This window comes from Bufo bufo, chromosome 5, assembly GCF_905171765.1.
Source record: "Bufo bufo chromosome 5, aBufBuf1.1, whole genome shotgun sequence".
Taxonomy (NCBI): Eukaryota; Metazoa; Chordata; class Amphibia; order Anura; family Bufonidae; genus Bufo; species Bufo bufo.
This window is the reverse complement of record NC_053393.1, coordinates 508,262,320-508,279,940: the sequence shown is the minus strand read 5'-3', so window position 1 is coordinate 508,279,940 and position 17,621 is coordinate 508,262,320. Positions and strand designations below refer to the sequence as shown.

At 42.9% G+C, this 17,621-nt stretch overlaps 1 protein-coding gene across 1 annotated transcript in view; it reads left to right on the top strand.

Moving 5' to 3' along the window:
• GPR158 (G protein-coupled receptor 158) overlaps window positions 1-17,621 on the top strand; it is a 409,668-nt gene that overhangs the window by 340,901 nt on the left and 51,146 nt on the right. Inside the window, exons 7-8 of the mRNA XM_040434051.1 lie at window positions 8,338-8,576; window positions 14,382-14,520. Of these exons, the coding sequence (XP_040289985.1) occupies window positions 8,338-8,576; window positions 14,382-14,520 (378 nt within the window). The remainder of the gene's footprint in view (window positions 1-8,337; window positions 8,577-14,381; window positions 14,521-17,621) is intronic.

The window sequence follows — 17,621 nt, the reverse complement described above, 5'->3', positions numbered from 1 at the left end:
AAAGAGAAGTAGCATACAAAAAGAGAAAATCACTTTTTAGGAGAAAGGGGTATTCCCATCTCAGTGATCATAGTTTAATTTAATAAATATGTCCCATTGAGCATTTTTGTAAATATATGTTTTTAAAAATTTCCCAGCGTTCTCTCTAAAATTAAAGATATAAAACTCTTCAAATACATAGACATTGCTTTAAAAAACAGGATAAATACAGAGACTATTTCATTTCAACATTAGACACAATGATAGCAAAGTCTAAATTTAGTCTTTGTGGGATGGAATGGAATAAATCAATATCATTTTCCAAGTAATCAAAAGTTCCTATGTCAAGATGCCTCATAGCCAAATAAAAAAATGGCAATACTGTGGGTAAGACATGATTGAAATGAGTACTTAAACACAATCACGTCATAAGTAGTGATGAGCAGCAGGGGCTATATTCGAATTCGCGATATTTCACGAATATTTTGTAGAATATTCGTCATATATTCGCGAATTTCGAGAATTCGAGATTATTTTATTGAATGCGAAAAATCGGCAATGTAAAAATCGCATAATTCGAATTCGTAACGTGAAACACAGGTGTGGGTCACTTTGGCTACATTTTTCAAGCTGCTAGAAGTTTCATGAGTTTCTCTGAGACTGGAGAACATGGTTGGCATGGCAGAACATTACAATAGCTTTATATGCAGGTAGAGTCAAGTGCTCCAATATATTCGCAATTACGCTAATCGGCAGTGATTAGAATATTTTTTCGCACTACGTGCAACTTCACATTTTAGCAGGTCTGACTACAGATTACTGATTGGTGCACTAAGTATTGTTGTGAACTTGACATTGCTTCCTTCTCATTGGCCCACAAGCAAGAAGCAGAGAGGAATCATGTGTCCAGATGGAAAAAAATGCTGAATATTTAATATAACGAATAGTTAGCACTATTTTCTAAATATTCACGAATTCTCGAAGTGGCGATATTCACAATAAAATTTGCTATTCGAATATTCGTGCTCAACACTAGTCATAAGTGTTTGGCTGATACATTTTTAGTCATTTATTATCAGACCATGAGGATTATCCCTAGCAGCAAGTGATTGGCTTTAAATGAGTATTAGTTCAGGTTGTGTTGGACCTTTGTTACTTATTAAAGTTATAGAACATGGAACCACTGTTGGATCCTCTGGTACTTTGGTAGGCTTTTCCAACTGTGAAAAGAGTACATACTGTAGTTGGAGGGGCAGGATATATGTCCCAGGTTCTGGATGCCACTCTGACTTGGCCAGAGTAGCCTGGCTGTGACAATGTTTTTGCCACCCCCTAAAGTTGGACTTAAGATTTATGGTTGCACTAATTGGTGACATTAGGGTGTTCATACACATTAGATAGAAGTTGGTTGATGGTTGTACAGCAGGTAAACAACCATCTGTGGAAAGTTTGTTTCACTGCACGCCCACACACATTTTACTTCATATTGGCCATTATAGTTCAATTAAACTAAGCAATGGATAAAAAATCTTTCTGGGAAAAATCTTCTGGGATATTTCGTCCTTGAACAACCATTTTTTGAATGAAGGATCATTTGTCCAACTACCAGACAAAAATATGTCCGACTTCTTTTCAAATGATAATGGTCTGTCATAGCTTGGCTAAAATAATCATTGGTACTGTCACGGGTAGTGGGGAGGGGATAACACCAGATAACACACAGAAGGAATAGACTGTAGTCTAGGCTTAAAAGCTATGGGAGAGGGATCGTGACCTCCTAGGAATCCCTAGACCTTTCCCTGACTCCTGCCAGTATGAGTAGACCCTGAAGGTGGAAATGCTCATACACCGTAACCTAAGCCCTGGAGACCCTGGAAGGCCCTAGGAGTGGTGGCAGGGAAAGAGACTACTGGTTCCTCCCCAGATGAAGGAACCAGCATCTCCCTGAGGACTAGACAACAACACACAAGCGAAGAACAAAATGCAAAACATAATGCACTTAGCTTAAAGAAGAATGGAGGAGCAGGAGATCCAAAGGAACAACACACCAGCTCAACCAACTCCAGCAGGAAATATCAACCGCATGGTAAGCAGTGTGAGTCAGAACTAAATAGAGCCTCAGTAATGACCACAAGCTGCACCTAATAAGAGGTGTGGTCATTACAAAACAACAACACTGCAAGGATAAAACAGAGAGACTGTCAGATACCCTCACGTGCCGCCAGTCTCTCAGATCTTCTCACCTCTGTCATGGGAGGGACGTGACAGGTACTTCATTTTAAATTTTCACCTGATGAACGATTATTTCAGTTAAGGTTGTCCATTTTGATCAACTAATGTGTGACCATCTTTAGTCTTGGGTTTTGTATAGACTTGCTTTTAATTTAGGGAATTGGAGGATAGGGTAGATCTTTTAGTTGCTAATGTTGTCATATCTTTGAATTCAAAAAAATAATTGTCCAGGCAAAAAATATCTACTATTTATGAAAGGGCACATCAAGAACATCTGAGCAATAGGTATTTGAGGGCAAGATGATTCTTTTCACTTGTCGGACCCATTTTTTTCATAGACTTTAGCTGTATCACCAGTGGCGTAACTACCAGGGAAGCAGGGGAAGCGGCTGCGTCGGGGCTAACAAGGGGCCCGGGAGCAGTGTCTCACACACACACACTTACTGGGCCAGATTTATCATTAGCTCAGGTCAGAATAATGGAGTGAAAAAGTCCCAAAAAAAGTCCCAAACGCTAAAACTGCGCACAAATTTGCGACTTTTTTCTGCTCTGCACTATGCTCGCCAGTTTTCTGAAAGTGGGCGTGTTTTCTTATGTAAATGAATCTCTAGACAGATTTACTATTGGGACTATTTAAAAAGTCGCAAAAAAGTCACAAAAAAGTTGCAAAAAAGTCGCAATTTCACTCCAGTGAGGACCATGCTTATCTTATGAGACTTTTGAATAGAACATGTGACTTTTTCATAAAAACGTGCGACTTTTTCGTAAAGATGTGCGACTTTTGTAAAGCTGCTTACTGACGGATAAACTGCTACCGTCAAACCACATTTATTACAGTCTTAAAGGGCCGATCATAAATCTGACTTCGCTAAAACTGACTTTAGCCATATGTCAAAGTGGAGTGAGCTGTCAGAGTAATGATAAATCTGGCCCACTGTGTGGAAATAATTTTACATTTTCAGGCCGGCCCCACCCCCGAAAACAACCCCTCCAAATCCCCTCCCCTTTACATTTGGTCCGATCACATAGGCCAGGCCCGCCCACAATTCATTAACACCCCAATTCATTAACACAGGGCCCGCTTCGGCGGGCGACTGCCCGCCTCCATCCATGATTATCTGTTGAGCTGCCTCTTCTGCCTGCATAGCGTGGCACCTGCCAGAGTACAAGTCGGGAGCGCTTTGCAAATGAATCACTTCCGGCAGTCCGACCACCAAATGAAGTCCTCCTCAAGGGGCGGGGAGGCTGGGAGAAGCAGCGCATCATGGCAGAGGGCGAAGGGAGCATGCACAGCACTAATTTTTTCAGGTATGTGCCTGGGCGCCCCTGTCCCCCCGCCCCCCCCCCCCCCCCCCCCCCCCCCCACCCCCCCCCCCTTGCCTGCGGCTGCTGTAGCTGCACTAGTACACAGTGGTTCTGGGGCCTCTCTGGGCATGACTGGAAGAGGAGAGTTCACAGACTGGAAAAGGAGAGGAGGTAAGGCCAGGTATAGGAGGAGGCAAAGTTCTGAGTGTGCAGCCATGCCAGGCTGCAGCATGTAGCTGCCAGAGGCTGCCATCCCAGTCCCACCAGACTCCTATATAATAAAATGCATGCATCTGCTTCTGGTATAGTACAGGAGGCTGGCAGATTCTGGGATCGCCACCTGGCAGCTGCATGCTGAAGCCTTCATCATGTAGCTGCCTTTTAGCCAGATCACAACCTCTGCCCACGCTTCCTCTGCCAGCCTCCTGTACTATAGCATGCGGTAGGTGGCAGCCTCCCCTCTCTACTTGCTGTTGCGCCATCTACTAGTGCTTATTATGGCACTCTTTTAAGTTACATATACACAAATGTGATGCCAGGATGGTTCTGGGCAGGCATCGGGTGCCATAATAAGCACTTGTACATGGCAGAGCAGCGGAGGCAGAGAGGGTAGGCTGCCACGTACCGCATGCTATAGTACAGGAGGCTGGCAGAGGAAGGAGTGGGCAGAGGTTGGGACGAAAGTTCTAATCACCCCCTTTCACAGTGTTTTAAATATAGGTAAATAAACATTTAAAAAAAGCATTGCCATGTCCAAAAATGTCTTTACTAATAAAAAATATAAATAATTTTCAAAAAGGGTACCAGTAAAAACTACAATTCATCCACCTGAAAAAAAGCTTCAGCTCTTTAGGCAGAAATAAAAAAAAAAGTTTTAGCTGTCAAAAAATGGTGATACAAAGACAAATAGGTTTTTTCAAAGGTTTTATTTTAAGTAAGGGTCCATTCACACGTCCGTTGTTCTGGGTCCGCATCCGTTCCAGAATTTTGCGGAACAGGTGCAAACCCATTCATTTCAATAGGGGCACAAAAGATGCGGACAGCACACCGTGTGCTGTCCGCATCCGTAGTTCCATTCCGCGGCCCCCGCAAAATAAGATGAAACATGTTCTATTCTTGTCTGCAATTGCGGACAAGAATAGGTATTTCTATCATAGGGAACTATAAAAACGCGGAACACACACGGCTGGTATCCGTGTTTTGCGGATCCGCATTTCTTGGACCGCAAAACACTTGCGGACGTCTGAATGGACCCTAAGGGAGAGGGGCCCTGTAAAAAAATTGCTGTGGGGCCCAGTCAGTTCTAGTTACGCCCCTGTGTATCACAGATACTTTGCCAGCCTCAGGACTTTGGTTTTCAACAGGCATGTTCCTTCGATACATGATCCCTATAGACCAAAGTTAAGACTCGGCAGAAAAGGCACCATTAGTTGAAATGTCTAGCTAGGAAGGTTAGGAATGGTGGCAGCATGAGGAAGCCTTCATATTAGCAGGAGAACTTTAAAGTAGTGTAATTATAATTATTACCGGAATACGCTAGTTAATGAATGTATGGCCCTCTTTGTTACTGAGTACAGAATGATGGGGGGAAATTTTAACTTTTTTTTATTTTAGCACAAGGTCACATTAGAGATGAGCAAAGTTATGAAAAATTTGATTCGGCTGCTTCGCTATATTTCACAAAGTAATTCGATTTGTAACGTCTATTGCAACATTCTATTGTATGTAGCGGGCACAATAAAGGGGAACGGCGATCGTTCACCCCACACCGTCATTGAACCTCTCAGATGCAGTGTTCATCGCTGATCACGTCACCTGAGGCTACAATTTAGGCCTTTCAGGGGTTAGTCAGGGAAAAATAAATAAATACTCATCTTATCCATTTGCTCACGTAGAGGCCATTGCGGCCATCTTGATTGAAGACACCATGAGAAATCTTGCATGGTGATGTCATAATGTCATCACGCTGGGCCGCGCGTGGTGACATCACTACTGATGATGTCACCGTGCCTGGCCAGCACGCCGACGTGATGTCATATGTCATCCCGTGCAGCAGTCAAGATGGGTGCGACAACCTGTACATGCGCAAATGGATGAGGTGAGTATGTTTTTTTTTGTTAATCCGCCATTTCAGGAAAAATGTATTCACTACCACAAAGAGCGAGGAAATTCGGCTTTGCGGCAAATTGAATCTTGCCTGAAATTCGTATCGAAGTCAATTCATTGGGCTTCGATTCACTCAACAGTACACAACATAACAAAAGGTGGAAAAAGTGAAAGGGTCTGAAGACTTTCCGAATGCACTGCAGCCACTGGACATACAAGATAGCACTGGTGACACTTTTTTTTTTCTTTTGCCGGAGAGCTACTGTACGTATTTGCGTACAGTATGGAGATAGATGCACTGATGAAATAGCACAACCAACACGTAATATGCTTTCTGATCCATTCAGGAACAAATTATAAACTGCCTAATCAGCGACTAAATATTTAATTGAACACATACAGTGTTTGCATGTTCAATTAAACTCGTATATACTATGTATAAGCTGGCGCAAAGGTAAGGATTTGCCTGAACCAATAATTCATAAGGAGATTAATGAGCAATCACACTGTGCTCATTCTACACTGCTGGGAGGGTTTTATCGGATTATAACAAAGAGAAAATAGCTGGAGAACTTTACTAGGATGTAAAAAATAATGCATGGGAGTAATGAATGTAAAAGCATTGTACCACAATTAAATATTTCATTTCTCTGTTAGATCAGAACAATCCTTCACTTGCAATCTTTGCTCCTGTGTCTAGATACTGTATTGCTGCTATATACTTGTTACAGCGCCCTCTGGAATCCCCTTGATTCCTTCTATGAAAATTCACCTTATGCTGGTGAGTAGTGTTGAGCGCGAATATTCGAATCGCCAATTTAAATCGCGACTATCGCCACTTCGAGAATTTGCAAATATTTAGAATATGGTGCTATATATTCGTATTCGTGAATAGTGTTGAATATTCTAATCGCGAATTTATCACGAATATATTACATTGCCGATTTTCGCAATCAAGTAAACAATGACTAGAGATCACGAATTCTCGAATTTGCAAATTTATGGCGAATATTCGGCCAAAAATTTGCAAAATATCGCAAATTCGAATATTGCCTATGCCGCTCATCACTGCTGGTGAGAACATGCTTCTAGTGCCCTGATTAGTTGGCTCCACAATAGCTCGAATCACCCCACCACCCATGTACCTGTATAGGAGGATCAAGAAAATAGGACTGAGCTTGTGTGACCACCAGCACTGGACACTTTAGGTGGACATCCTGAGAGGGAATCAAATGAACGCCAATGGATGCTACATAAAGAGTGCAAGAGCAATATCTACACACAGAATTATTATTATTTTTAAATAATTGTAATTGAAAAATTATGTTTTGCTTCGCATCGCCAAATTCCGATATATACCATAACATTTTTTTTAGAGTTACGTCTGCAGAGCTGCGTGAAGGAGATCTCTGGTTTTTATTGATACAATTTTGGAGTGTGTGTGACTTTATGATAACTTTTTATTCAATTTTTTTTGGGGAGGTGAAGCGACGAAAAAATGGTGAATCGGCCATTTATTTTATTTTTTTTCATTTTTTTCATTTTGGTGTTTGCCATATGGGATAAATACAATTATATTTTAATAATTCCGTCATTTTAAAACACAGCAATGCCTATGGTATCTATTTTTCATTGTTTATTCGTTTTTATTTAAATTATGGGCAAGGGGTGATTTGATCATTTTTTTATATACAGTAGTTAAAAACTTTTCTTACTTTTTTTAAGTCACCCTAGATGACTATAAAAAAAAACTATTATTAGACTCTGCATTGAATTGCTAATATTGCTATGTTCTAATGGAAACCTGCCACCTGCAAAGCTCCATAAGAACTACAGCTCTAAAAGCCCTGTTTTTTTCAGTTAGGCTAGAGCTTTCACAGACAACCAGTGGCTCCTGCCATCGCTGAATGGGTTTGCAATTCAGCGCCCAGGAGTGGATCGCTCCCAGGTTTTCTGCTCTCAGATGTCATGGTCATATTTGACCAAGGCATATGAGGGGTTAAATGTCTGTGATCAGCAAAAACTCTGACCGCAGACATTAGCCCCAGGTGTCTGCTGTGTGCAACATCAGGCACCTGGAGGCTTTGGCACTTGCTCTGCTCTAGAGTGTGCGCCATCTTTAAAGAGACAACTTCCACCGTAGATGCATGGCGCTCGTCATCAAAAGGTTAAATACTGGAGCAACCTCTTCAAATGATAGGTCCTCCCTTTGCGGGTGTGAGTCTGTAGGCTAAGTTTAACTTAAGAAAACCATTGGTCTCAACCTATGGTCTTCCAGGTATTTCAAAGCTTTAACTCCAAGAATTCTGAGAACAGTTTTGCAAAAACTGTAAAGTGAAAGTTTGGTGACCACTGAATTTGACACTGCTTAATTTTAAAAAGCATTTCCACCCTGTCATATTAAGCTCACACTACATGATCTGTGACACAGTAACTCAGCTCTTCCAATGTAAAAATGGTCTCTTTCTCCTTACCACCTGACCCAGCACCCCCAGTAGGAGTGCTCAGGACAGGACTTGAGTAGGGTCATACTCCATCATCCACAGAGCAGAAGGGCAACAAGGAACATGATACCTACAGTATCTGCCCATGCTGGAAGAGGCACGGTGCCATGAAGTAGGAGATTGGACTGGAGGAGGTGGCCAAGACTATAGCATGAATATGAATTAAAAAGTAAGATATCATGAAACTGAATATATTTTTCTGTTCTTCCAGGGTTCTGAAAGTGTTTCTCTCTCGGACAGCCCAGAGAATACCTTACATGACCAGCTGTAGAGTAATGAAGATGCTGTCTGTAATTCTGCTATTAGTACTCTGGTTCCTTGTGGCCTGGACATCTGCTGTTTTCCAAAATATGGACCGAAATATCCCTCTGATTGTCCAAGGGGAAACCTCCGACCACTTTCAGTTTAAGATGTGTCTGATTGATCGATGGGATTACATGATGGCTGTTGGTATGATGGAATTTTATTTTTTATTATATATTTGTACTACTGATATTGCTTCATTCCTCTTGAGCATTCATAAACCTCTGCTAACTTGGTTTATAAAAGTAGTTTATTTCAAAACCCTTCAAAGGGCTTGTCCCACCATGATAACTCCACAGTTTTGGTATGTGCTTCATGGGGCACAACTGCTGGGACCCCTCATCGTTCACAACAATGAACTGCTGCTCCATTTATCTCTATAAGACTGCTGAAGAGAAGTACAGTGATTATCTATCTGTGGAACCTATCCCCTATATTTGAATAGAGGAAATTCTTATAATGGGGAAAAACCCTTTAACCGGTTCAGGACCAGGTTAATTTTGGTCTTCAGAAGCAGACACAATTTAGGCTACTTTCACATTAGCGTTTTTTGCGGATCCGTCATGGATCTGCAAAAATGCTTCCGTTACCATAATACAACAGCATGCATCCATCATGAACGGATCCGGTTGAATTATGTCTTCTATAGCCATGACAAATCCGTCATGAACACAATTAAAAGTCAATAGGGGATGGATCCGTTTTCTATTGTGTGCCAGGACGGATCCGTCTTGCTCCGCACCACATCGCGGACAAAAAAATACTGCTTGCAGCGTTATTCTGTCCGCGATGGGAGCACAACCAAACGGAATGGAATGCATTTTGGTGCATTCCGTTTCATTCAGTTCAGTTTTGTCCCCATTGACAATGAATGGGGACAAAACTGAAGCGTTTTCTTCTGCTATTGAGACCCTATGAAGGATCTCAATAGCGGAATTGAAAACGCTAATGTGAAAGTAGCCTTACCCTTTTTTTGAATGCATTACCATATTTTTTGGACTATAAGATGTTTCGGACTATAAGAGAAAAATAAGAGAGAGAATATTTTTCATCAGACCCCCAAGATCCATCAGACCTCAGATCAGATCCTCATCAGACCTCCAAGTTCTATCAGCCTCAGATCAGACCCCCCAAAGCTACATCAGTCTCAAATCAGATCCCCATCAGACCCCCCCAGCCTCCATCAGCCTCGGATCAGAACTCCATAAGCCTCAGATCAGACCCCGTTCAGCTTCAGATCAAACGTCCATGAGCCTCAGATTAGACCCCATTCAGCCTCAGAACAGACCCCCATCAGACCTAAGAACAGACCCCCATCAGACCTCAGAACAGACCCCCATCAGACATCAGAACAGACCCCATCAGACCTCAGAACAGACCCCCATCAGACCTCAGAACAGACCCCCATCAGACCTCAGAACAGACCCCATCAGACCTCAGAACAGACCCCCATCAGACCTCAGATCAAACATAAAAATAAAAAAATTTCCTTGCTTGATCTGGACGGCGCTGCCCCTCTGCAGATCTGACACTTATGGCTCCCTGCTCTTTATCCGGCCCATGCTGCACTATGATCTGACGATGCATAGTGTCAAGTCATAGTGAACGCCTACATGCACTACGTCCTGATGCTGAATGCAGTCAGGGCACAGTGCAGACCATAATGGAAGTGGTCATTAGTGTTCGGACTATAAGACGCACTGCAATTTCCCCCCACTTTTTTGGGGGGGAAAAGTGTGTCTTATAGTTCAAAAATATATTAATTTAATGGCTCTAACTTTTTTGCAACATGATTATTATTTTGTTTTCCAGGAATAATTAAGGTTTGTTAATAAATTGAAAAAATTGTTAAAAAAATTGTTTGAGGTAATGATATCATATTTCCCTAAAATATACTTTTTTTGTTACTTGCATTCATCATTGTCTACAATAAATTCTAGTTCTTGGCTAGGATAGGAAAATAATTAGCAGTGGACATTATTTTTGGGGTGGTTTAATTTTGTGTATTTTTTTATCTATTTATTTAACCAATTTTTGTCCCTCTAATAGAACATTGGGGGACTTTATTATTATTATTATTATTATTATTATTATTTTAATTTTATTTTTTGCCCAGTTACATTAACAGTTGTCACTGCTGGGGTTGTGCTGGGTGTAATTAAACTCAGCAGCCTCCTAGCACTGGGATAATGATAATGTGACCAGGCACCACTGCCCTGCCCCTTATCTGTGAAATCCATTCTGTATTCTCTCAAGGGTCCACAGCCATCTCTGACATTGGGGACTCAACATTCTGCTTCATGATTATTCCAATATATATATATACAGTATATACAATGATCAGGTTTTCAGAAGTGAAAAGATGCTGAGTCAGAGTGGAAAGATTCTAAAATGCAGACTTGGTGGAGGATGATGGGTGTCACAGTGCAATTACATGTAGTAGGCACCATTCTGTGGTATATCACAGAGCTGATTTCTCCCAAAAGCTGTGTATAGGTGGTAAGCAAAATATGGTTCCCCTCTATGATTCTCTCTCATATTTTTCATGCAATCTTCCAAAAGACATGTAAATTCTTTCTCTAAATATATCTGCGGTTCCCAGCTGCAGGGTACAATCCTAGATTGAATGGCCAGTCTGTATGGTGGTGCCGGAAGCAATTAACCCTAACCACTTGCAGCAAAGTCCAAAGCCATAGGCATGCATTACCTTAGCGATCCACCCACAGTCCTTTTAATGGTCCTAAAACAACTGTAGATGTCCAGTCTGCTCTCCCTCAGAGCTTGTCTCTTAGCACAGTTACTTTCTCTGGTATGCAATTCACAGGCTTCAGTCTGGGCCTATTTGGCAGCAGCACACACTACCACTACTTCTACTAAGGATAAAGTGGAGCCAGCTCACCACCCAGCAACTGTAACTAAAACTGTCTATTTACTACTCATACGCAGCCTTTTGAAGCACATTGTGCATAACAGAATAAAATTAACCACTTTTAGCACCATATAATTAGTAAATAATAACCTTTTTAGCAGTAAATCACAGCCTTAACCCTTTTTTGCAGTGAACCACTGGGTAACTTACGTTCTCTGGTGAGTTCCAGTTTATTGGGAGACTTACCTAAAAGTTGAAAAATTCTACTATAGTTTTAAGACTCATAAGACTTCTTACCATACTTTCTCTGCATTGTTTGTGATACATTTTATGGCTCGTGATCGTGAACATTTTGTCACCCGCCCCTATAAACTCAATTCAATGTTGCTTATCTTAAAATGCATGGATATGTTAATATCATGCAAATGAGCAGCTACAAATCTTAAATCTTACAAGACAAGCTTAAATCTTTTCAAAGTAGGACACTTGATTCATTTTCATTATCTCAGCGAACACATTAAAGTTTAAGACACGCTTAATGTTACTTTTAAGCCTTGTTCTTTGATAATGTCTCTGATCATAATGAGCAAATACTACAGAGTTTTGGGATTACAGTGGCCTAATGTGATGGAAAAAAAATAATTGAAAAGGAAATATTTTTACTAACTTTCATTCCTGTTCCTTAGATGTTGTAGCAGCACCCACATATACCACAGCACTGTACAGAAATGATCAACATTCATGTCAGTCCTGATGCCCCCCCCCCCCCCACACACACACACACATACACACAACCCACCCACCCACACCAAGGATGAGTTTCAAGGGGAGTCAATAGACCCTTCAATATGTTTTGGATTGTGGGAGGAAACAAAAAACTAAAGAACGTGCAAACTCCATGGTGCTGGTGATGAGTGTGCCCAAGTACTTTACATCCTTACTGACCTGGTGGTAGTGAAAGGAAAAAAAAACTTCTGCCACTTGTCTATGGTGGAGGGCAAAGTAGCACCTAACCTTGAGCATGCACACTAATATTCAACATCAACACTTGGTTTCTATAGCTAAAAGTGTCAGCTGTTTAATGACCAGCAAAATCTCACAGTTGGCATGTCTTTGCTCCCAGAGTGCACAGCTGCTGGGATACTAACCTACCTTCCCTGGCAGTCTGTGTCCGTCAGCATAATCTTCCTGATTCTTCCCGGTGGACACGGTCACAGAAGTATTGATGCTATGTCCCATCCATACTAGGTCTCTGTGACCTATTCACTTCCTGTCTGCAGCTCCCTGCCTTAGGGCACTCTTTGGCTCTTAAAGGCACCTTTCCTTGTGGTACGGTTCTGTTCCCTTAAACTGTGCTATGTCTGCATTCATTAAAGTGCCATCTTCAAGGTTGGTTGTGTGTCGGACTCAAGTACTGTAACGAGCCTTTAATTGGCTGGAGAAAAGTATGGGAGTGGTACACGTAGTGGCTCTGACTATAGGATGTGTCACAGTGGTTTCCATCAGGCCATTGCTTTGCAGGGCTGGTGCAGTGAAAGGAAGGTGTATTCTTTTTTACCTTTGGAGATTCCCTATTAGTTTGGGATCCTTCCTGATGATGGTTTGGGGTGCCCTTGATGTGTATGGGTGAAAGGCAGGGCATGTAGAGCATGTAATGGCCAGTGTGTGGTTATGTAGGAGTCACTTAACCGGGCCAGCTTGAAATAGAATAAACGTCTCTCTTTACTATAGTAGAAAATGGGAGTTGTAGTACATCGAACAACAAGGAAACACAGTCTCATCTGCACGTTGTTCAACTCCTTTCCCAGGTAGCAATGCATGGCTTTTGGCATCGCTGGAAGTTATGGCCCTCTTTTTACACTATCCTGTTAAAGTCTATATCAGTAGAATCTCTGGCTGATAACTGTATTCTTACAATAATGGTCAAAATAGTGTCCGAGTGTCCAACTCGTTATCCCTCCACGGAAGCAAAGTCTGAATAGCTGTAAACGCAGGTTACTTTGCAGACTGACTCCTTGCTTGGTCATGCAGATTCTCTATCTCTCCAATCTCTCGTTCTCTCTTGCTGTAAATCTTGCAGAGATCCGTTAGTCCTACAAATTCTCCCTTGGGCTTTCTAGTTTAAACTAGGAGTCAGGACCAGCCCCACTCCTGCTTCTCCCATACCCATACAATGCATAGCCATTCTGGGTACAGCACATAGCATTACATAACATAACATTACACTAAATTTTAACAACAAACCATTTGCAGATACCTGCTGTACTGCATGGCCACCACTAAAAGCGGACCTCTTGCATGCAAACCTTCTGAATGAATAGTACTGTGTGGTTGGTGTATGGAAACTACTTTGTGACTGACATTACCATACTGGCTTATTACATAGCATTTGACACCACTTAATGGACACTATGTGGATTCAACATTATTTGCACTCTTACACTGGCACAAACGTAATGATAATGTTCTAGGTGGAACATTTATGGTTCTTAAGGGTGCAGGAAACAATTGAGGGATCAGCGCTTGCCAATTATTATCCAGGTAGACTTGAGTAAGATATCCACCATGGGTGCCAAAGTCCATGTTAAATACAAAACGTCAATAAAATAATCCAGTTGTGCAGAAACATAATGTTCTGAAGTAGGAATTGTGGAACTGTCTTGGTACATAGAGGTGTAAGCCCACTGACTCACAGCACTGTACCTCTGGAATAAAGCATCCAATGGAGCCTTTTGTGTCATAAATTGACAGGAAAGATGGTGTTGATGGAGGCGCATATAAGAAGACACCACAAAAATGACACATGTTGCATAGTACCCATTACAGATTTTGCACTGGGCCCAAGGAACTTCAGTTTTCACCTATGGCTAATACAGCTGTGTACATATGGACTTACTATAGGTAAGCTCCTACACAGACTGGAAATGCTAGGACATGTGCATAGTATTAAATGTTTGCATTTCAGCCGAAGCTGTGTTTATATTTGTTATGGTTATATTAATATATCAACCACTTGCTCCTATAAATGGATGCCTCATTAATGGTGAACAGATTTTAACACTTGCCCTCTTTATCTTCTTTAGGTGAATTTTTATTCCTCCTTTGGGGTATCTTCCTGTGTTATGCAGTGCGGACTGTCCCCTCTGCTTTCCACGAGCCTCGCTATATGGCTGTAGCCGTTCACAATGAGCTCATTATCTCAGTGATATTCCACACCAGTAGGTAAGTAACCACATTTGTAGAAGGGCAGATTTGTCTTGTGGTATTCACTATATAATTAGCTAACATGTAAGTGCTCTGAATATTGTTCTCACTTCCAATCTATAAGTATGTTTTTTTTATTTGTTAAAACTATGCATAAAGTTACCATTAGTGATGGCCGAACATCGGCCCGGGACGTTTCCCGAATGCGCGTTCGCGATCATATGTTCGCGAACGCGTGCTCGCGGCGGGCCCCATTAACTATAATGGCAGGCGAATCTGAAAAACCTTCAGGTCATATTTGCAGTCACCAAATACTTACTAGAAGTGCACAAATAGTGCCACAACATACAGTGACATACCAGAGGGGGATCAATGGCAAAAATTCCCACAAAAAATATGTATTTTAATCAGGGGCCATTTTTATGCATAAAAAAAAAAAACTCTCAAAAATGTGCCCTGATGGAGCTTAGAAATTTTTTATTTTAGACAACGGGAGTACAGGCCCCAAAAATTAGGCATTCACCTGACAATAAAAAACAAGTAATTATCTGGCTGGAGGTACATTAGGCGGTCACTGAATAACAATTTTACTGTAGGCCAGTGGAGTATAGGCCCCAAAAATTAGGCATTCACCTTACAGAAAAGAACAAGTGATTATGTGGCTGGAGGTATATTAGACGGTCAGTGGATAACAATTTTACTGTAGGCCAGTACAGGCCCCAAAAATTAGGCATTCACCTGACAGAAAAAAACATGTGATTATGTGGCTGGAGGTACATTAGGCGGTCGCTGGATAAAAATGTTACTGGAGTAGGCCCTAAAAATTAGGCATTCATCTGACAGAAAAGGCCTTTTATGCCGCTGTGTATACATAAGACAAGGACCATTCTTTGTTCTGGGTGGTGCCGGATATGTGTGGGCTAGCATGAGGAAATTTAATTACACGTGGTCATCACAGGTGTTGAATTCCTGCGAGATCCATGCCTCATTCATTTTTAGAAATGTGAGGTAGTCCACACTGTCGTGAGCTAGGCGAGTGCGCTTATCGGTCACGATACCTCTGCTGCGCTGAAGGTCCTTTCAGACAGGACACTCGACGAGGGGCAAGCCAAGAGTTCCATGGCAAATTGTGCCAGCTCTGGCCAAAGGTCAAGCCTGCACACCTAGTAGTCCAGAGGTTCCTTGCTTCTCAGAGCGTCCACATCGGCCGTTAACCCGATGTAGTCGTATACCTGTCGGTCTAGGCGTTCCCTGAGGCTGTGTCCGGAGGGTGGATGTCGATGGGTTGTCTGCAAGAATGATCTCATATCCGAAGTGACCAACACATCTTTAAACTGCAGGCGCGGAAGGATTGGCACCTGCACCTGTTTCGCTGTGGGTGGAAATTCCTCTGCCAGCGCCTGCAACAGCAGAATGCAGCATCTCTTGCAGCAAGGCCTGGAAATGCTGCATTCTGCCATCCCTATGTGATGCTGGTAACATGTCCGCCATTTTGTGTTTGTACCGTGGGTCTAAGTACGTTGCCACATAGTACTGGTCCTTGCCCTTTATGCTTTTTATACAGGGGTCCCTCTTCAAACAATGGAGCATGAAGGCCCCTATTTGCACTAAATTTGAAGTGGTGGAGCGCCCTGGCTCCTGCTCATCGCCCAGGAGAATGTCGTCCTCGGTCTCCTCCCCCCAGCCACGGACAACACCAGGGATCCCCGAAAAGTTTAAAGTCCCCCTCAAAGCCTGCTCTTCTTGCTCCTCCTTCCCCTAGCCACCATCCTCCTCTGACTCCTCTTCAGACTCCTGCTGACTTGTCTCAGATGATGAAGTAGCTTCCCCCTGGGAATTCATTCAGCATTGCGACTTCCTCATCTTCCAGCTCCTGCTCCTCGAAGGCTTGATTAATGACACAACGCAATGCACGCTCCAGAAAGAAGGCGTAAGGTACGATGTCACTGATGGTGCCCTGGCTATGACTGACCAGTTTGGTGATCTCATCAAATGGCCGCAGAAGTCTGCATGCATCGCGCATGAGCAGCCACAGGCGTGGTGACTAGAAACCAAGCTCCCCAGAACCTGTCCTGCCTGCCGCAGAGTTCGTACAGGTAGTCGTTGGAGCAGCCTATCAAGCATATACAAGGTGGAGTTCCAGCGCGTCGGGGTGTCAGAAATCGGACGTCTGACGGGCGGGTGGTGTCGCCGCTGAACATCAGCAAGGCGAGCCATGGCCGTGTAAGATCTTCTAAAATGGGCAGAGATTTTCCTGGCCTGCTGCAAGACGTCCTGGACCCCGGGGTATTTGGCAATGAATCACTGCACGACTAAGTTCAGGACATGTGCCATGCACGTGTGTAATTTTGCCCTGTTTCAGCGCGCTCAGCAGATTGGCACCGTTTTCGCACACCAATTTACCAACTGTCAAATTGGGCGGAGTTAGCCACTGATCGGCCTGTGACCGCAGAGCTGAAAGCAGTGCAGTACCGGTGTGGCTCTTGGCTTCCAGGCACAACAGCCGCAGCACAGCATGGCAATGTCTCACCTGGCATGTCGAATAGGTTCTGGGGAGCTTGGGGGGTGCAGCGGAAGAGGCAGTAGAAGTGGAAAAGGAGTTGTCAGCCGAGGAGGAGACGGAGGATGGAGTAGGAGTAGGAGAAGAAGAGGCAGGCCTGCGTGCAATCCGTGGTGGTAACACCAAATCCACACAGGTGCCACGGGTTGCATGCTTGACGGCCATCAGAATGTTCACCCAGTGGGCAGTAAAAGTTATGTATCTTCCCTGGAAAAAATGCGTATAGCAGCACAACGAAAAATTAAAGTCTTATCTTGTGGTGGTGCCAGCCGTGTTGGGAGCCAGTCAGAAGTTCCCCCTTGGATGCGTCATATAGAAGAAACCGCAGCACTCTCCTGTCTTCAATTCAGTGGAATTTATTTCACCAGCAAAAAAAATGCAACGTTTCGACCGTAAAGGTCTTTCTCAAGCAACCTAGGTTGCTTGAGAAAGACCTTTACGGTCGAAACGTCGCATTTTCTTTGCTGGGGAAATAAATTCCACTGAATTGAAGACAGGAGAGTGCTGCGGTTTCTTCTATATTATGTATCTTCCCTGCCCGTGGCCATATAGCACGGGG